The 16,619-nt window shown below is 50.1% G+C and overlaps 1 protein-coding gene across 3 annotated transcripts in view; it reads left to right on the top strand.

The window, feature by feature from the left end:
- The first annotated feature begins 469 nt into the window (after positions 1-469).
- The window catches only part of Ncan (neurocan), a 47,826-nt gene continuing 31,676 nt past the window's right edge, over positions 470-16,619 (top strand). Inside the window, exons 1-8 of one of the 3 annotated variants that reach the window (XM_045161032.1) lie at positions 507-592; positions 1,218-1,273; positions 4,645-4,724; positions 8,017-8,418; positions 13,514-13,688; positions 13,799-13,926; positions 14,126-14,419; positions 14,806-15,369. In XM_045161032.1, the coding sequence (XP_045016967.1) occupies positions 1,251-1,273; positions 4,645-4,724; positions 8,017-8,418; positions 13,514-13,688; positions 13,799-13,926; positions 14,126-14,419; positions 14,806-15,369 (1,666 nt within the window). In that variant the 5' untranslated portion in view covers positions 507-592; positions 1,218-1,250. Of the gene's footprint in view, positions 593-1,217; positions 1,274-4,644; positions 4,725-8,016; positions 8,419-13,513; positions 13,689-13,798; positions 13,927-14,125; positions 14,420-14,805; positions 15,370-16,619 lie in introns of all 3 variants that reach the window. The other 2 variants (XM_045161017.1, XM_045161026.1) reach the window with 2 other exon arrangements.

Below are 16,619 nucleotides of genomic sequence, written 5' to 3'. Positions count from 1 at the left end.
AGATGAGAGAAGAGGGAGGGAGGAAGGAGCCTACTGGGGCCACAGGCAGTCCTTTGACACTGTGACACACCCAGGCTCTTCTGTCACTCTCTGCAGCTGTGTGGCCTCTGGTCATCTCAGACTCTCTACGAATGGGTAACCGCCATTGATTGAAGCCTTGGAATGTCAGGGCGACCACTGTTCGAATCCCAACTCTGCTCTTTCCTCTGTGACCTTGACAGGCAACTTTGCCCCCTAAGTCAGTTTTCCCACCTGTAACCTGGGCAATTCCCCTCAGGGCAGCATGTTGGAGGGGGTCATTGAACGAGGTTGTTGAGTGGCAGAGAATTGGGTGGAAGAAGTCAGGTGTAGTGTGATCCTTGGGGGGAGTGTCAGAAAGTGCTGGAGAGGGTTTCAAGCCAGGGAGCCCCCTTCCCTGTGCGGCTGGAGGACCAGGGCTGGCGAGGGGCGCATGCGCAGATTAGCCCGCGGCCCCTTTATAAGCTGAAGCTGCGCTGGCTGAGCCGAGCGCAGGGCGCGGGCCGGAGGAGCAGGAGCGTAAGGGCGGCCGGCGCGTCCTTTGTGCCCGGGATGCGTCCGCGCTAGGAGCCAGGTGTGGGGGCGACCGCGGGGAGGGCGGCCCGAGGGTATCAGGGACTGGACTTGGGGTGGGGAGACGACCGTGATGTCGGCGAAGACCCCACAGGATGGGGAGAGAGTTGTGGGGGAGGGGAGCCCCGAGTTGGGGGTTAGGTTTGGGAGCTCCCAGGGGATTGCGCATTGGGGAAGAAGGTGGTCCGGGGTGCGGAGACTATCCTAAAGGATAGGAGGATCCCCAGCCGGGCTAGAGGTGCTTCTCAGGATGGACCAGGAGGCACTGGGAGCCAGGGCTAGGGGAGGGGCACCCCGAGTTTTGAGAGCGTAGAGGACACCCAGTGGCTGAGCAGGGGACTCCAGAACTGGGGACCTCTGAGCTGAGATACCTCAGGATTTGAAGTGGGGATCCCCCATTTGCAGATGAATGGAGGACTCTAGATTGTTCTGCGATGGGGAGGGGGCCTCCAGTGGAAAGGGGAGCTCAGCTTAGTGTCGCCTCTGGAAAGGGGAGGCAGCTGGCTGTCCATCCTTTGGTCTGTCTTATCACTATATTCTGAGCCAGACAGGTTTGGGCGCCCTATCTCAAGGTGGTCCCTGTTTTCTCCGCAGATCTGTAGTTGGGGTGCTGTCTTTTCTTCTAGGAAAACATTCTGGGTGTCCTGGGCAAATGCTGGATGGGGGGGTCCTTCTGCTCCCCGTAAGTATTGCCAGGCTTGTGTGGACATCCGCGGGGACCTCCTAGCATTTGCAGTTTGCCCACATCCTCATAGCCCCCTAGATCCTCGACTCATCTCGCATCCATCTGTCCATATGGTGTATGTTAATGCTCTGGTTTGGTTTGGGGGAACAGGGTTTGGAAAGTAGGGAGCTGGAACACCAGGGTGTGAGTGACCCCTATCTATCTGTACATACACACACATACACATGAGGGGCTTTGTTCCCTTCCCAAGCATGATGGGAAGCCACCAGGCTGAGGTTGTCAACGGTGGGTGAGGTGCCCCAGTGGGGGACAGGATGTGGAGGGATGGTGTGGCACCTCAGACCCTGGCACCCTAGCAACTCTTTGGTCTCCCATCCCAGGAGAAGGAGGTTTTGTGTCTGTGTCTTACAGCCATGAGGAGGGGCATGCTCAGGGGTTTGGGGTTTCCTGTGACTGATCTGACTGTGGTTGGTGGTTTTTGTCACAAAAACTTGTGCCAGGGGCCACATCATAAGTAGCCAAAGGATGTATGTTCATTGGTCGCCAAAGCTGTCCTGTTCCGTGTGTGTGTGTGTGCCAGGGGCTGGCATGGCTGTGTGTAGGGAGCTGAGCCTAGTGGACCATTCCTTAGGGCATTCTGTGGGGGACCCCAGACTGTGGGTGTCTTTGTGTAGAGGACGCGCCACCATCTGGCAAATGCCTGCGTGGCCTCTCTTTGTTAATGTCTCCGGGAGTCTGTATGTCTTGCTCTCCTGTCTGTGTCTGGGGTGTGTCCTGTAAGGTGGTGGTGGTGGGGGGGGACAGGGACAATGAGCTTGGGGTTGTGGGGTGAGACCTGAGTGCATAGGAAGGGAAGAGTGAGGATCCCCAAATTGGTTCGCATTCTCTTTCATGGAGTTCCACATTCGCAGCTGTAGCTGTGTACACAAATACAGTATGACTCTCAGACTAGGGACAGACAAGAAAGTGGTGTGTGTGTATGTCTTGGCCAGGACCAGAAATCCCCCTGGGTCCTCTCTATTTATTCACAGTATGATGCTGCTGCAGGCTAGGGCTCCCATACTTGATGGCTCCACACCACAAGAGTGTAAAGACATTCATTCCCATGCGTGGACATAACACTCCAAATACACCATCATTGACACTCCTGACAAATGCCATGATGGGAAACACACACACACACACACACACACACACACACACACACACACACACACACACACCACTCCTCCTCTGTGCTTATAGACCCCCTGCTTGCATATGCATGAGGCTTATGCATCATTCATGAGGGGGCGGGTCCAGACTGCTTTGCAAAGGCTGCCACTCACCTCTAGCGGCCCTGGGGAGGAGGTATTTTAAGAAAAGGGTGTGGGTGTGTGAGGCTGTGAGGGGAGGGTGTGGGAGGGTGCATGTGTTTGGGAAGGGAAGGGCATGCACTTGAAGTTGTGTCTGTCACTGCCAATCCACCTCCGTGTATTTTTACTGTGTTCACGAGTCTCTGTGTACAAAGAGCTATTTTTAAATGTGATGGACCTTACAAGTCTTAGCTCATTCCTTCCTCACAATAGCTTTAGGAGTTTGTGTTGGGTGAAGCTCATTTTACAGATGGGCAAACGGAGTCATGATGCTATGAAGTATTTGATCTAGGGTCGCACAGTGTGTAAAGAGGAGAGACACAGCTTGAGTGTCAGGTGAATTATTTTTTTTTCCTTGAAACAGGTTGACTTGGAATTCACTCTGTAGCCCAGACTGACCTCAAACTTAGAGTTATCTTATCTCAGCCTCAGTCTCCCATGAATTTTTTTTTGAAGTCCAGGCTGGCATTGGACTCCAGACCCATTTGCCTCACCTCTCAAGTGCTTGGATAATTCATGTGTGTGTGTGTTTATGTGTGTGTGTGTGTGTGTGTGTGTGTGCGTAGAGGGAGAGATTTTCTAATCTTGCCCTCCCTTAAGGCATTGAGGTACCCCACACTTCTCTCAGAATCCTGGACGTAGAAATAGGGATGGCCTGAAATGGAGGCAGAGGTTGTGGAGATGGTAGTTGACCTCTGCCTGCACTCTGCTGTGCAGCCCACGACAAACCGCTAACCCTCTCTGGGCCCTGAGGTACTCATTGTAAAGCAGGCTGAATGTGATGTCCCTGGGAGAAGGCCTCCCGGTTCAGCACCACGGACAGGGCCCTGTCAGGCCTGTGTGGGCTCCCAGGGAGCACACCACCAAGACTGGGAAGCTGCTGCCCACTTGTGGCCTCTACAGATTTCTCCCACAATCCCCTCTCCCAGCCTCTTCTCTACTAAGAGAGTGGCATCTGGTTTGCAGGTGACATTCTAACTTCCTATCTGCTGTCTCCTGATGGTGAGGGTAGGGTAAGGATTTGAAGAAAACCAGTGGGAGAATGTGTCCCAATGCATGGAATGCACCTTACTTACAGTAGGCACTCAGTAATTGTCCTCTGTATGCCCATTGGCTGCAGCCCTTATGGAGGGCTGGTATTCATCTGCTGGCCTAGGAAATGTCTTTCTCAGGGTGGGTGAGTGACTGGAGACCCCGCTCCACTAGTGTGGGCAGTGGATGGTCTGTACCCTCCAAGAGCTCCTATGATAGGAGAGGGTGGTTTACAAGATAGGATTTCAATCTTGGCTGTGGGAAGCTCAATCATAATATTAGCAACAGCTAAAATGTACTTCATGCCAAGCATTATATATATATTGGCTCATTTCTTCCTTCCAACCATCTGTTGTACTCATGTGACCCACCAAGAAAGGGAGTCACAGAGAAGTTAAGCTACTTGCTTAGGATCACATAGCAATGCAGAGGCTGAGAGGCAGCAATCCTGGTCCTATTCCCTCAGTCACCCATACTTCTGCCAATGAGGTTTTACTGCTGTGTGTGTGTGTGTGTGTGTGTGTGTGTGTGTGTGTGTGTGTGTATGTGTTTCTTTTGGTGAAACAGGGTCTTGGGATAGAGCCTTGCTTAGCCTGGGACTCACTATGTAGACCAGGATGGCTCCAAACTTATGGAAATCCTTGTGTCTGCCTCCCCATGGCTGGGATGACAGGTGTACACTGCCACTCCTGGGACCTTGCACATGCTCAGGGAGACAGACTCTGGGTCTCGTGCATGCTTGGCAGCATACTACCATGAGTTGCACCCTATCCTCTCTGATTCCATTCTCAAGCCAGGAACCCTGGATTTGAATCATGTCCTAGCCATTGCTTTCCTTTCTCTGACCTTGAGTGACACTGTGGCCTCTCTGAGCTTCAGTTTCTTACTCACTGCTGAAGGGGGGAGGGACTTGGTCTCCATGCAAAATTTCTGTGAGTCTCCTGCTGTGACCACTCTCCCTCCCTTTGCCTTTCTTTCCAGCTCCAAGATGGGGGCCGCGCCTGTCTGGGCCTCTGGCCTTCTGATGCTGCAGATGCTGCTGCGGGTAGCCGGGGATGAAGGTAAGTGGGTGGGGATAAGGGTGAGTGGAGGGGTGAGTGTGAGCAGCCGGGGTGGGGATGAGGGTGAGTGGCTGGGGTTAAGGGTGAGTGCAGGGGATGAGGGTGAGTGCAGGGGATGAGGGTGAGTGGCTTCTGAGGGAACTTTTCATTCTGCAGCCATGGCCTTCTCCTGCTGGTCCTCCAGCTTAGTCTAGAGAATAAAACAAGAATAGATGAAAAAAGTCTTTGAACAATGAAAAGGGAACAAGATACCTGAGAGGATATTTTTAGTTGTTGCCAACAGAAGCTGGTGGTTCCTGCTTCTCCCTGTTTTGCTGAAATGAACCGAAAAAGGAAAAGAAGAGAGAGAGAGAGAGAGAGAGGGAACAGAATTTGATTAGTGTGCAAGGGAAGTCTAGGTCTGTGTGCCTCTCCTGGCCTCTACCCAATAGTTATCAAGAAAGGGCCTAGGAAGCGGGGCGTGGTGGCACACGCCTTTAATCCCAGCACTCAGGAGGCAGAGGTAGGTCGATTGCCATGAGTTCGAGGCCACCCTGAGACTACATAGTGAGTTCCAGGTCAGCCTGGACTAGAGTGAGACCCTACCTCGAAAAACCAAAAAAAAAAAAAAGAAAGAAAGAAAGAAAAGAAAGAAAGGGCCTAGGGACTGGAGAGAGTTGGCTCAGTAGTTAAAGATACTTGCTTGCAAAGCCTTCCAGCCTGGGTTTGATTTCCCAGTACCCATGTAAAGCCAGATGCACAATGTGGCACATGTGCCAGGCATGGTAGCACACACCTTTAAATCCCAATATTCTGGAGGAAGAGGCAGGAGGATTTCTGTGATTCTCCTACCTCTGCTCCCCAAGTTCTGGGATTAAAGGTGTGCACCACCATGCCCGGCTCCCTGCAATAGTTTTTATTTATTTATTTGAGAAAGACAGAGAGAGAAAGAGGCAGATAGTGAATGAGTGTGCCAGGGCCTCTAGCCACTGCAAATGAACTCCAGACACATGCACTACCACCTTGTGCATCTGGCTTATGTAGGTACTGGGGAGTTGAACATAGGTCCTTAGGCTTTGCAAGCAAGCACCTTAACTGCTAAGCCATCTCTCCAGCCCAATAATCTTATATAAAAAGCTTCTTTCTATGTGCATCTTTCTCTGTCTCTCAAATGAATAAGTAAAAATTTAAAAATATTGTTTTGAAAAAAAGGTCTGGAAGCCAGGTGTGGTGGCACATGCCTTTAATCCCAGCACTTGGTAGGCAGAAGTAGAATTGCCATGAGTTCGAGGTCACCCTGTGATACTTAGTGAATTCCAGGTCAGCTGAACTGTTGCAGTCAGTTTGGCATTGCTGGTAGAAATCACCCAACTGAGAGCAGCTTGTGGGAAAAAGAGGTTTATTTTGGCTTACAGGCTCGAAGAGAAGCTCCACGATGGCAGGGGAAAACGACGACATGAGAAGAGGGTGGACATCACCCCCTGGCCAACATAAGGTGGACAATAGCAACAGGAGAGAGTGCCAAATACTAGCAAGGGGAAGCTGGTTATAATACCCATAAGCCCACCCCCAACAATACACTGCCTCCAGGAGGCATTAATTCCCAAATCTCCTTCAGCTGGGAACCTAGCATTCAAAATACCTAAGTGTATGGGGGACACCTGACTCAACCACCATGCTAGAGTTAGACCCTATCTCAAAAAAGAAAGAAAGAAAATAAGAAAGAAAGAAAGAGGGGGGCTGGAGAGATGGCTTAGCAGTTAAGGGGCTTGCCTGCAATGCCAAAGGACCTCGGTTCAATTCCCCAATACCCACGTAAGCCAGATGCACGAGGTGGCACATGCATCTGGAGTTCATTTGCAGTGGCTAGAAGCCTTGGTGCGCCCATTCTCCCCCCATCTCTCCCTCTCTCAAATAAGTAAATAAAATGAAAAACATTAAAACTTAAAAGTTCTGGAGAGTTGACTCAGGATAAAGTGCTTGCCTGCAAATCGTAAGGACCCAGGTTCAATTCCCCAGTACTCACATAAGCCAGATGTGCATGGCAGCGCATGTGTTTGGAGTTCATTCGCAGTGGCTACAGGCCCTCGTGTGCCCATTCTCTAACTGCCTCTTTCTCTCTCTTAAATATATATATATATTTTTAAAAAAAGAATATATATATTTTTTTCGAGGTAGGGTCTCACTCTGGTCCAGGCTGACCTGGAATTAACTCTGTCATCTCAGGGTGGCCTTGAACTCATGGCAATCCTCCTACCTCTGCCTCCCGAGTGCTGGGATTAAAGGCGTGCGCCACCACACCCGGCTAAAAATATATTTTCTTGAAAGAAGAGAACACCTAGGTTTAGAAATCTATTGCTGACTTTTTCTTGTAGCCTTGGGCAAATGTAATTTTTTCCCAAGCTTCAGTATCCTCAGTGTTCCCAAAAAAAGGCCAGACATTGCTCCCCTACAGATGGCTATAAGAACCAAAGGCCATGATTGCTGTAAAGTGCCTGTTATAAAATAGCCTAATTGCTTCCTGCTAATGGCTACTTCTTGCTTAACTTTGGCGAGTGTGTGATGCAGTGTGTGGTGTGTGAGGTGTGGTGTGTAGTGTATGCACATGGAATGCCCTTGCATGCCCCCCCATATGTTCACCTGTAGAGGGGGCCAGAGTGGAACCTTGGGTGCTCTGTTCTTTTGCTTTCCTTTCTTTTTTTTCCCCCATCTTTTTCGAGGTAGGGTCTCACCCTAGCTCAGGCTGACCTGAAATTCATGATGTGGTCTCAGGGTGGCCTCAAACTCATGGTGATCCTCTTACCTTTGCCTCCTGAGTGCTGGGATTAAAGTCATGTACCACCATGCCCTGCTCTGTCTTGTTTTTGAGCTGGACTCTGCCTGTCTATCTCTCTACTGCTTCCAGGGGTCTGTCAGTTCTCCTGCCTCTGCTCCCCTGAGGTAACTGGGGTTATAGGAACACATGGCCATACCCAGCTGCTTTACATGAGATCTGGAGATTTGTACTTGGGCAGTCTTAGACCCCCACACACTTAACCACTAAGCAATCTCTCCAACCCCTCTTGCTTAACTTTGGAGGCTCAGAGACATACAATAACCCATATCCTCATTTCTGTAAGAACCCTCTAGAATTTCCAGTTTGAGTGTAGGCAGAACCATGAAGGGGCTGTGGCCCACAGATGATGCCCTTCTGTACCATGACACCGTGTTGGTAGTCTGGCTTCTCTGACTGCAGTCTCCTCTGTAAAGAGGAGTTACATCCTGCTGGTCCTTGCTTCTGGCTCAGTCCCTTTCTCTGCCTTCTCCACCCCAGGCACACAAGATGTTACTGCCACTTCAGAAAAGGGGATCCACATGCAGAAGATGGGATCCGGGCCTGTGAGGGCTGCGCTGGCTGAGCTGGTGGCCCTGCCCTGTCTTTTTGGTGTGCAGCCACAACAGGGCACAACTGGGGATGTCCCTCGGATCAAGTGGACCAAAGTGCGGGCTTCATCAGGCCAAAGACAGGACTTGCCCATCTTAGTGGCCAAGGACAACGTGGTACGGGTGGCCAAGGGCTGGCAGGGTCGTGTGTCACTGCCTGCCTACCCATGGCACCGAGCCAATGCCACGCTTCTGCTGGGGCCACTGAGAGCCAGCGACTCTGGACTGTATCGCTGCCAGGTGGTGAGAGGCATAGAGGATGAGCAGGACCTGGTGACCCTGGAAGTGACAGGTCAGTTGGGGTCAAGGGAGGGACTGGGAGGGGAGAGATCAAGACTAGGAGGGTGTAGTTAAGGATGGAGCAGCAGAGTTGAGGTTCCAAGGGGCTAGGGATTAAGTGGCAGGGACAAGGTTAAGGGAAGATGAGCTAAGGTGAAAGAGAGGTCAAGGCCAGGAGGAGAGAGGAAGGAGCTGAAGCCAAAAAAAAAAAAAAAGGACCAAGGCCAGAGAGGAAATGGTTAGGGCTGGAAGGGAAGGGGTCAAGGTTGTAGAGGCAGGAGCTGAGAATGGAGTACTGGAACTGAGGCTGGGAGGGGAGGGGCTGGGTATAGAGGGGAGTGGCCATAGAGAAGGAGGGGCCAAGCTTGAGGCCTAACCACTGAGGGTCACCTTAGAAATTCCTCTCCTTGCAGGGACTCCCTTTCAAGTGTTCTAGTAACTTCTGGAGGAAGTCTCCATAGGTCTTTCACATGTCTCATACATTGCAAGACACAGCAGCCTCAGGCTTAGGGTCAAGGCCACAGCAGCCACACAGGTTTTGTAATCCTGCCTCCTTTTAAGTTCCTTTTATCCTCATCTAATTTTACATCAAAACTCTGCATAGTGGCACATGCTTTTAATCTCAGCATTTGGGAGGCAGAGGTAGGAGGATCGCCATGAGTTCAAGGCCACCCTGAATTCCAGGACAGCCTGGGCTAGAGTGAAACCCTGCCTCAAAAAAAAACCCTAAAAAATAAAAAAATAAATTTCACATAAGGCAAAGGATATTGGCTATTTAAAATTTGAGCATAGCTAGGCATGGTATCATATGGCTGTAATCTCAGCACTTGGGAGGCTGAGGCAGGAGGATTCCTGAAAGTTCAACATGGGCTACAAACTAAGTTCCAGTCCAGTCAGTGCAATCTAATGAGACCCTGCCTCAAAAACAAAAACAAAACAACAAAAACCTATGCTGGATGTGGTGGTGCACACCTTTTAAAAAGTATTTTGTTTATATTTATTTATTTGACAGAGAAAGAAGGAGAAAGAGAGAAATGGCTGCTCCAGGGCCTCCAGCCACTGCGAATCAACTTCACACGTGTGCACCCCCTTGTGCATCTGGCTAATTTGGGTCCTGGGGAATCGAACCTGGGTCCTTTGGCTTTGCAGGCAAATGCCTTAACTGCTAAGCCATCCCTCCAGCCTCCAGTAGTGCACATCTTCAATTCTAGCTCTTGGGAGGTGGAGGAAGGAATATCGCTGAGTTTGCGGCCAGCCTGGGCTACAGAGTGGTTCCAGGTCATCCTGGGCTAAAGTGAGACCCTACTAAAAAAGCCCCCAAAATACATTAATAGTACTTCTTTATTTCTTCAAGCACACACACACACAGACAGAGAGAGAGAGAGAGAGACAGATAGACAGAGAGATTAAGATTGAGAGAATAGCTGGGCGCACACCTTTAATCCTAGCACTCGGGAGGCAGAGGTAGGATTGCTGTGAGTTCAAGGCCACCCTGAGACTACATAGTGAATTCCAGGTCAGCCTGAGCTAGAGTGAGACCCTACCTCAGAAAATGAACAAACAAGCAAACAAACAAAACAAGGAAAGACTGAGAGAGTATGGGTGCATCAGGGCCTTTAGCTGCTGCAAAGGAACTCCAGATGCATGCACCATTTTATGTATCTGGCTTTATGTGGGAACTGGGGAATCAAATCCAGGCTGGCAGACTTTGCAAGCAATCCCCTTTAACCATTGAGCTATCTCCCCTGCCTGGCTTTGGCTTTAAACCAAAATCAAAACAAAACAGCCACAAAAAGAAAAAAAAAAACATAACCATCAATCTTTTCAACAATAACCTTCAATTAAAAAAATTTTTTTTTAAATTTTATTTATTTATTAGAGAGAGGAAGAGACAGAAAGAGAATGAGAATAAGCCAGGGCCTCTAGCCACTACAAATGAACTCCAGATGCATGTTACACAATGTGCAGCTGACTTATGTGGGTTCTGGAGAATTGAACCTTGGTCCTTAGGCTTTGCAGGCAAGTGCCTTAACCACTAAGCTATCTCTCCATCCCAACATCCAATCTCTGTTGAAAAAAAATTCAAAAATATTGGCATCTCTGAAGCCAAATAACTTCTCAAATACCTGTTCACCAAGTTCCTTTATTAAATTCTTGTTGACAGTCCCTGTGTGATTTGTTTTCCTAACCAATTAAGGCAGAACAAAATGATGTCAGGGCTGGAGATGTAGCTCAGTGGTAGAGCACCTGCTTGGGAAAAGCTTTGGCTTTGATCCTTAATCTTGGAAAAAAATAAAAAAGGAATATTGATTAAAGAAAAACTTGTTGGGTGTGGTGAAGCACACCTTTATTCTTAGTACTCCACTCAGGAGGCAGAGGTAGGAAGATTGAGTGAGTTCAAGGCCACCCTGAAACTCCATAGTGAATTCCAGGTCAGCCTGGGCTAGAGTGAGACCCTCAAAAAACAACAACTAAAAAAAAACCCCAAAACAACAACAAAAAATTTGCAACAGAGCATGGTATAAATGCTCAATTTTTTTCTTTTACTTTTTTCTTGCTATTCTAATATATCACTCAATGAATGATTTTCTTTATTTTTTATTAATATTTTTATTAGGGAGCAAGAGAGCGCTAGGGCCTTCAGCCACTGCAAATGAACTCCAGACACATGCACCACTTTGTGCATCTGGCTTGCATGGGTCCTTTGGCTTTGGGCCCAAGGAATGATATTTTTAGCTCCTTTTTTGAGGGGGGCTGTTGAGATAGGGTCTCACTCTAGCTCAGGCTGACCTAAAATTCACTGTGTATCTCAGGGTAATCTCAAACTCATGGCTATCCTCCTACCTCTGCCTCCCAAGTGCTGGGATTAAAGGTGTGAGCCACCATGCCTGGCTACTTAACTTTTTTTTTAAAACACAGTAACTTATTTATTTATTTGAGAGAGAAAGAGGAAAATATATAGAGAGAATGGGTATGCCAGGGCCACTATCCACTGCAAACTCCAGACTTATGTACCACCTTGTGCATCTGGCTTATGTGGGTACTGGAAATCGAACCTGGGTCCTTAGGCTTTGCAGGCAAGCACATTAACTGCTAAGCCATCTCTCTAGCCTTGACTTTATTTATTTTTGTTTTTTCCAGGTAAGGTCTCACTCTAGGCCAGGCTGACCTGGAATTCACTATGTAGTCTCAACTCAAAGTGGCCTTGAACTCATGGTGATCCTCCTACCTCTGCCTCCTAAGTGCTGAGACTAAGGGCATGTGCCACCACGCCAGTTGACTTTTTTTTATTGTTAAAATTTTTTTTTTTTTTTTTTTTTTTGAGGTATGGTCTCACTCTAGCTCAGGCTGACCTGGAATTCACTATGCAGTCTCAGGGTGGCCTTGAACTCATGGCAATCCTCCTATCTCTGCCTCCCGAGTGCTGGGATTAAAGGCATGTGCCACCATGCCTGGCTTTGTTTTAAATTTTTAAGAGCTGGGTGTGGCCCTTCTAATTTAGGGCTGACCTGGAATATGCTATGTAGTCTCAGGGTGGCCTTGAACTCAGTGATCCTCCTACCTCTGCCTCCTGAATGCTGGGATTAAAGGCATGTGCCACCATGCCCAGCTGCAGCGTCTTTTTTTTTTTTTTTTCTTCTATTTTTCAAGGTAGGTTCTTGCTCTAGCTCAGGCTGACCTGAATTCACAATGTAGTCTCAAGGTGGCCTCAGACTAATGGGGATCCTGAATGCTGGGATTAAAGGCATAAAGGCATGTGCCACCATGCCTGGCTCGGTCATTTTTGAGACAAGGTCTTAAATAGCCCAGGCTAACCTTAAATTCATTATTTAGCTTGAGGATGGTCTTGAACTTCTGATCTTCCCATTCTCATATGTTGGAATGTCAGGCATGGCTCGCCACACACAACCCAAACATTATTTATTGAGTCTAATGTCCAGGAGCTCTCAGTCCATTAAGGTGGAGCAAACACATTCCAGAGGCTGAGGTATTGGGATTACTGCAAATTTGGAGCTAGTCTAAGATATCCAGCTTCAAAAAGGGGGAAGAGGGCTGGAGAGATGGCTCAGCGTTTAAGGCATAAATAAATTAATAAATAAAGCCTAAGGACCCAAGTTGGATTCCCCAGTACCTACATAAACTAAGTGCACAAGGTGGTCTGGAATTCATATGCAGTGGCTGGAGGCCCCAGTATGCCCATTCTCTATTTATTTGGCCTCTTTCCCTCTCTCTCAAATAATAAATAAATAAATAAGCAAGTAAATAAATGTTTTTTAAAGTGGGGAGGGAGATGGCTCAGTGTGTCAAGTGCTTGCCCAGCAAACTTGAGGACCTGAGTTTGATCCCCAGAATCTAAGTAAAAGCCAGGTGTGATGACATGTCTCTATAGTGTCAGCACTGGGAAAACAGATGGGAGGATCCCTGGTTCACTGGTCAGCCAGTCTAGTTGAATTAGTGAGCTGTAGTTGGAGTGAGTGACTCTCTTTCAATAAATAGATGGAAGGACTGGGATGCAGCTCAGTGTTAGAGCACTTGCATAGCATATGTAAGGCCTGAATTCCATTCCCAGCAATACAAATACACACACACACACACACACACACACACACACACACACAGGCTGGGTTTGGTGGTGTACCCCTTTAATCACAGCACTCGGGAGGCAGAGGTAAGAAGACTGCTGTGAGTTCCAGGCCAGCCTGAGACTACATAGTGAATACCAGGTCAGTCTGGGCCAGAGAGATACCCTACCTTGAAACTCTCCCCCCACAAAAAAATAGGGTGGATAGCAACTGAAGAAGACACTTGACATTGACTTCTGGCCTCCACACATGCATGCACACACGTGCACAGGCACCGACACGCACATTCATAACACCAAACATGTGCCAAAAAATTGCTATATATGGAGACAGATTCTACTGTTTAAGTTTGGCTCCGCTTCATGCTGTGTGACCCTGGAGATGGCCTTTAAACCTCTCTGAGCCTATGAAATGGCAGGATTGACTTCAGAATGCAGATGTTTTTCACGCAGTAAATATGTCACAAATTTGAGCACTTGGTGGCCGTTCACATCTGTTTCTTCATCCGACATTCCTCCTGGACAGGTGTTGTGTTCCACTACCGGGCAGCCCAGGACCGCTATGCACTGACCTTCTCTGAGGCCCAGGAGGCCTGTCGGCTGAGCTCCGCCACCATTGCAGCCCCGCGGCACCTGCAGGCCGCCTTCGAGGATGGCTTTGATAACTGCGATGCTGGCTGGCTCTCGGACCGCACTGTTCGGTGAGGGGGGTGCACGACAGGGAAGATGGGGACAGAGGTGGCTCTGGACGAGGAGGCCCCTTGGACATTCTAGGACCATGCATCCTAGAGCCACTCCCTGGTATCCTCAGGTACCCGATCACACAGTCCCGGCCTGGTTGCTATGGTGACCGCAGCAGCCTGCCTGGCGTGCGGAGCTACGGGAGGCGAGATCCGCGGGAACTGTATGACGTGTATTGCTTTGCCCGCGAGCTGGGGGGTAAGTCCCGTGCTGGGGCCCGTCGGTCACTTTGCCAGCCGGCCCTGCCCCCCAAGTCTTTTTCCGGTTCTCCAAAACCTCATCCCTTTGAAAATCTGCAGTTGGGCCCACAGCTCCCCTCTTCCCCAGGCTTTGCATCTTTCTCTGGGGAGGGGCTTCCTCTTCTCCCATACTGACCTCTACCCTGTCCCTCCCATAGGCGAGGTCTTCTACGTGGGCCCTGCCCGCCGGCTGACCCTGGCCGGTGCTCGTGTGCAGTGCCTCCGGCAGGGCGCTACTTTGGCCTCAGTGGGACAGCTGCACCTGGCCTGGCACGAGGGCCTGGACCAGTGTGACCCGGGCTGGCTGGCAGACGGCAGCGTGCGCTACCCAATCCAGACGCCGCGCCGGCGCTGCGGTGGCCCCGCACCGGGCGTGCGCACCGTCTATCGCTTCGCCAACCGCACTGGCTTCCCTGCACCCAGTGCGCGCTTCGATGCCTACTGCTTCCGAGGTGCGCGGCCCACGCCCCACGGGGGTCGCGGGGGAGGTTGCAGCCACAGTCACACCCTTGTGTCCTCGCCTGGCACACCAGGGGCTCAGCAGGAATAGCATGTGCTTGGTGACATGAGTGCTTCGCCACTCATGAACCAGTGGGTTCCATGGTTCCTCACTGTGCCCAGCTGACCCTACCCCTGACAGTGGGCTTGTCTGGCACAGCTGGAACGGTGGAGGTGACAACTTTGCGCCTCACCTCCTGCTGGGAGACAGAGGAGCGCAAAGAGACCTGACTGGCCTAGATAGCCTGTGCTGCAGCGGGTTGGATTGTACCTAGACTTCAAGCAGGAATTTCCTGGCAGTGCCTGGAGCCCACCACACCCTCTTCTGTTTTCCCCGTAGCTCATCACCCCACACCCCAACATGGAGACCCCGAGACACCCTCATCTGGAGATGAGGCAGAGATTCTATCTGCAGAGGGCCCTCCAGCTGGCTTGGGCGAGGAGGACGAGGTGGTGGTTACCCCTGATTTCCAGGAGCCTGTGGTGTCCAGCGGAGAAGAGTCTTTGGTCTTGGCAGGGACACAGGAGTCTCCAAAGACCAGCTCCACCCCTGGAGACCCCAGGCTGGACTCGTGGCCCCCTGAAGAAGAGTCGCTGCTTACTGGTGCCCCCAAGCGCAACAACATGGAAGTAGGTGTGGCAGGGATACCCACTACAAGCGCAGAGATGGCCTCCACCCCTACACTGAGGAGGAGCCGGTTCAAAGGGTTGAATGGGCGTCACTTCCAGCAACAGGATCCAGATGGCCCATTGGTCATGGTAGTTGAGGCCAGCGCCCGACCACCTACCCCAGAAGTTGTTGCCAACCACATCGAGCTGCCCTCGACTGCAGAGACCTCGGGGAGTGGCCTAACACTCAGCCCCTGGACCAGTCTGACCAATGAGTTGGAGATGCCCAGAGCAGGTGAGTGACCAGGGGGAGGCAGAGCTGGTGGGCACAGGTTTAAGTTCCCAGTCCCATCCAAGCTACTTGACCTCTCGCCTTGCCTCTGAACCCCTTTTCTTTCATGCTGTGGACCAAAGAGATTCTTTTATTTTTAAGATTTTATTTTTATTTATTAGAGACAGAGAGAGGGAGAGAGAGAATGGGCACACCAGGGCCTCTAGCCACTGCGAATGAACTCCAGATGCATATGCCCTCATGTGCATCTGGCTTACGTGGAACATGGAGAATTGAACCTGGGTCCTTAGGCTTCACAGGCATGTACCTTAACCACTAAGCCATCTCTTCAGCCCCCAAAGAGATTCTTAACAGAGATAAAAGTATTGTTTGTATCTCTCTTTTCTATACACACACACACACACACACACACACACACACACACTAACATACACACATGGTTTTGTTTTTAGAGTAGGTTTCACTCTAGCCCAGGCTGACCAGTAATTCACTATATAGCCTCAGGGTGGCTTTGAACTCATGGCAATTCTCCCACCTCAGCCTCCCAAGTGCTGGGATCAAAGGCATGCACCATAACCCTGGCTATATTTGGGTTTTTTGAGGTAGGGTCTTGCTGTAGCCCAGACTGACTTGGAACTCAGTCAGTAGCTCCAAGGTAGCCTCGAACTCATGGCGATCCTCCTACCTCTGCCTCCAAAGTGCTGGGATTAAAGGTGTGTGCCACCACGCCCAGAAGGGTCTCTTCTTGATTGCAACATATACCAGACTAGCTGGCCTGTGAGTTTTTGGGAGTCTCCTGTCTACCTTCCATCTCACTGTAGGAACACTGGGATTACAAAGGCTTACTATAATGTCTGGCTCTTGTTTTTTTTTTTTTTTTTTGTTTTTTGAGGTAGGGTCTCACTCTAGCCCAGGCAGACCTGAGATTCACTATGGAGTCTCAGGGTGGCCTCGAACTCACAGTGATCCTCCTACCTCCGCCTCCCGAGTGCTGGGATTAAAGGCATGCGCCACCACGCCCGGTCAATGTCTGGCTTTTATAAGGGTGTCAGGGGATCAGAACTCAGGTCCTCCATATTCTATATCCAGTGAGCTATCTCTTTGACCCTCTTTTGTGTGTGATGGGGGAGGGGATAGAGCCTCATGTAGTCTGGGCTGGCCTCAAACTCCTACCTCTGCCTACTTAGTGGTGGGATGACAGGAGTGTATCACCATACCCTGTCTTTATTATTGTTGTTGTTGTTGCTGTTATT

This window comes from Jaculus jaculus, chromosome 1, assembly GCF_020740685.1.
Source record: "Jaculus jaculus isolate mJacJac1 chromosome 1, mJacJac1.mat.Y.cur, whole genome shotgun sequence".
In the NCBI taxonomy this organism is placed as follows: Eukaryota; Metazoa; Chordata; class Mammalia; order Rodentia; family Dipodidae; genus Jaculus; species Jaculus jaculus.
Note: the sequence above shows the minus strand (reverse complement) of the source record. Positions and strands in the feature narration are given on the sequence as shown.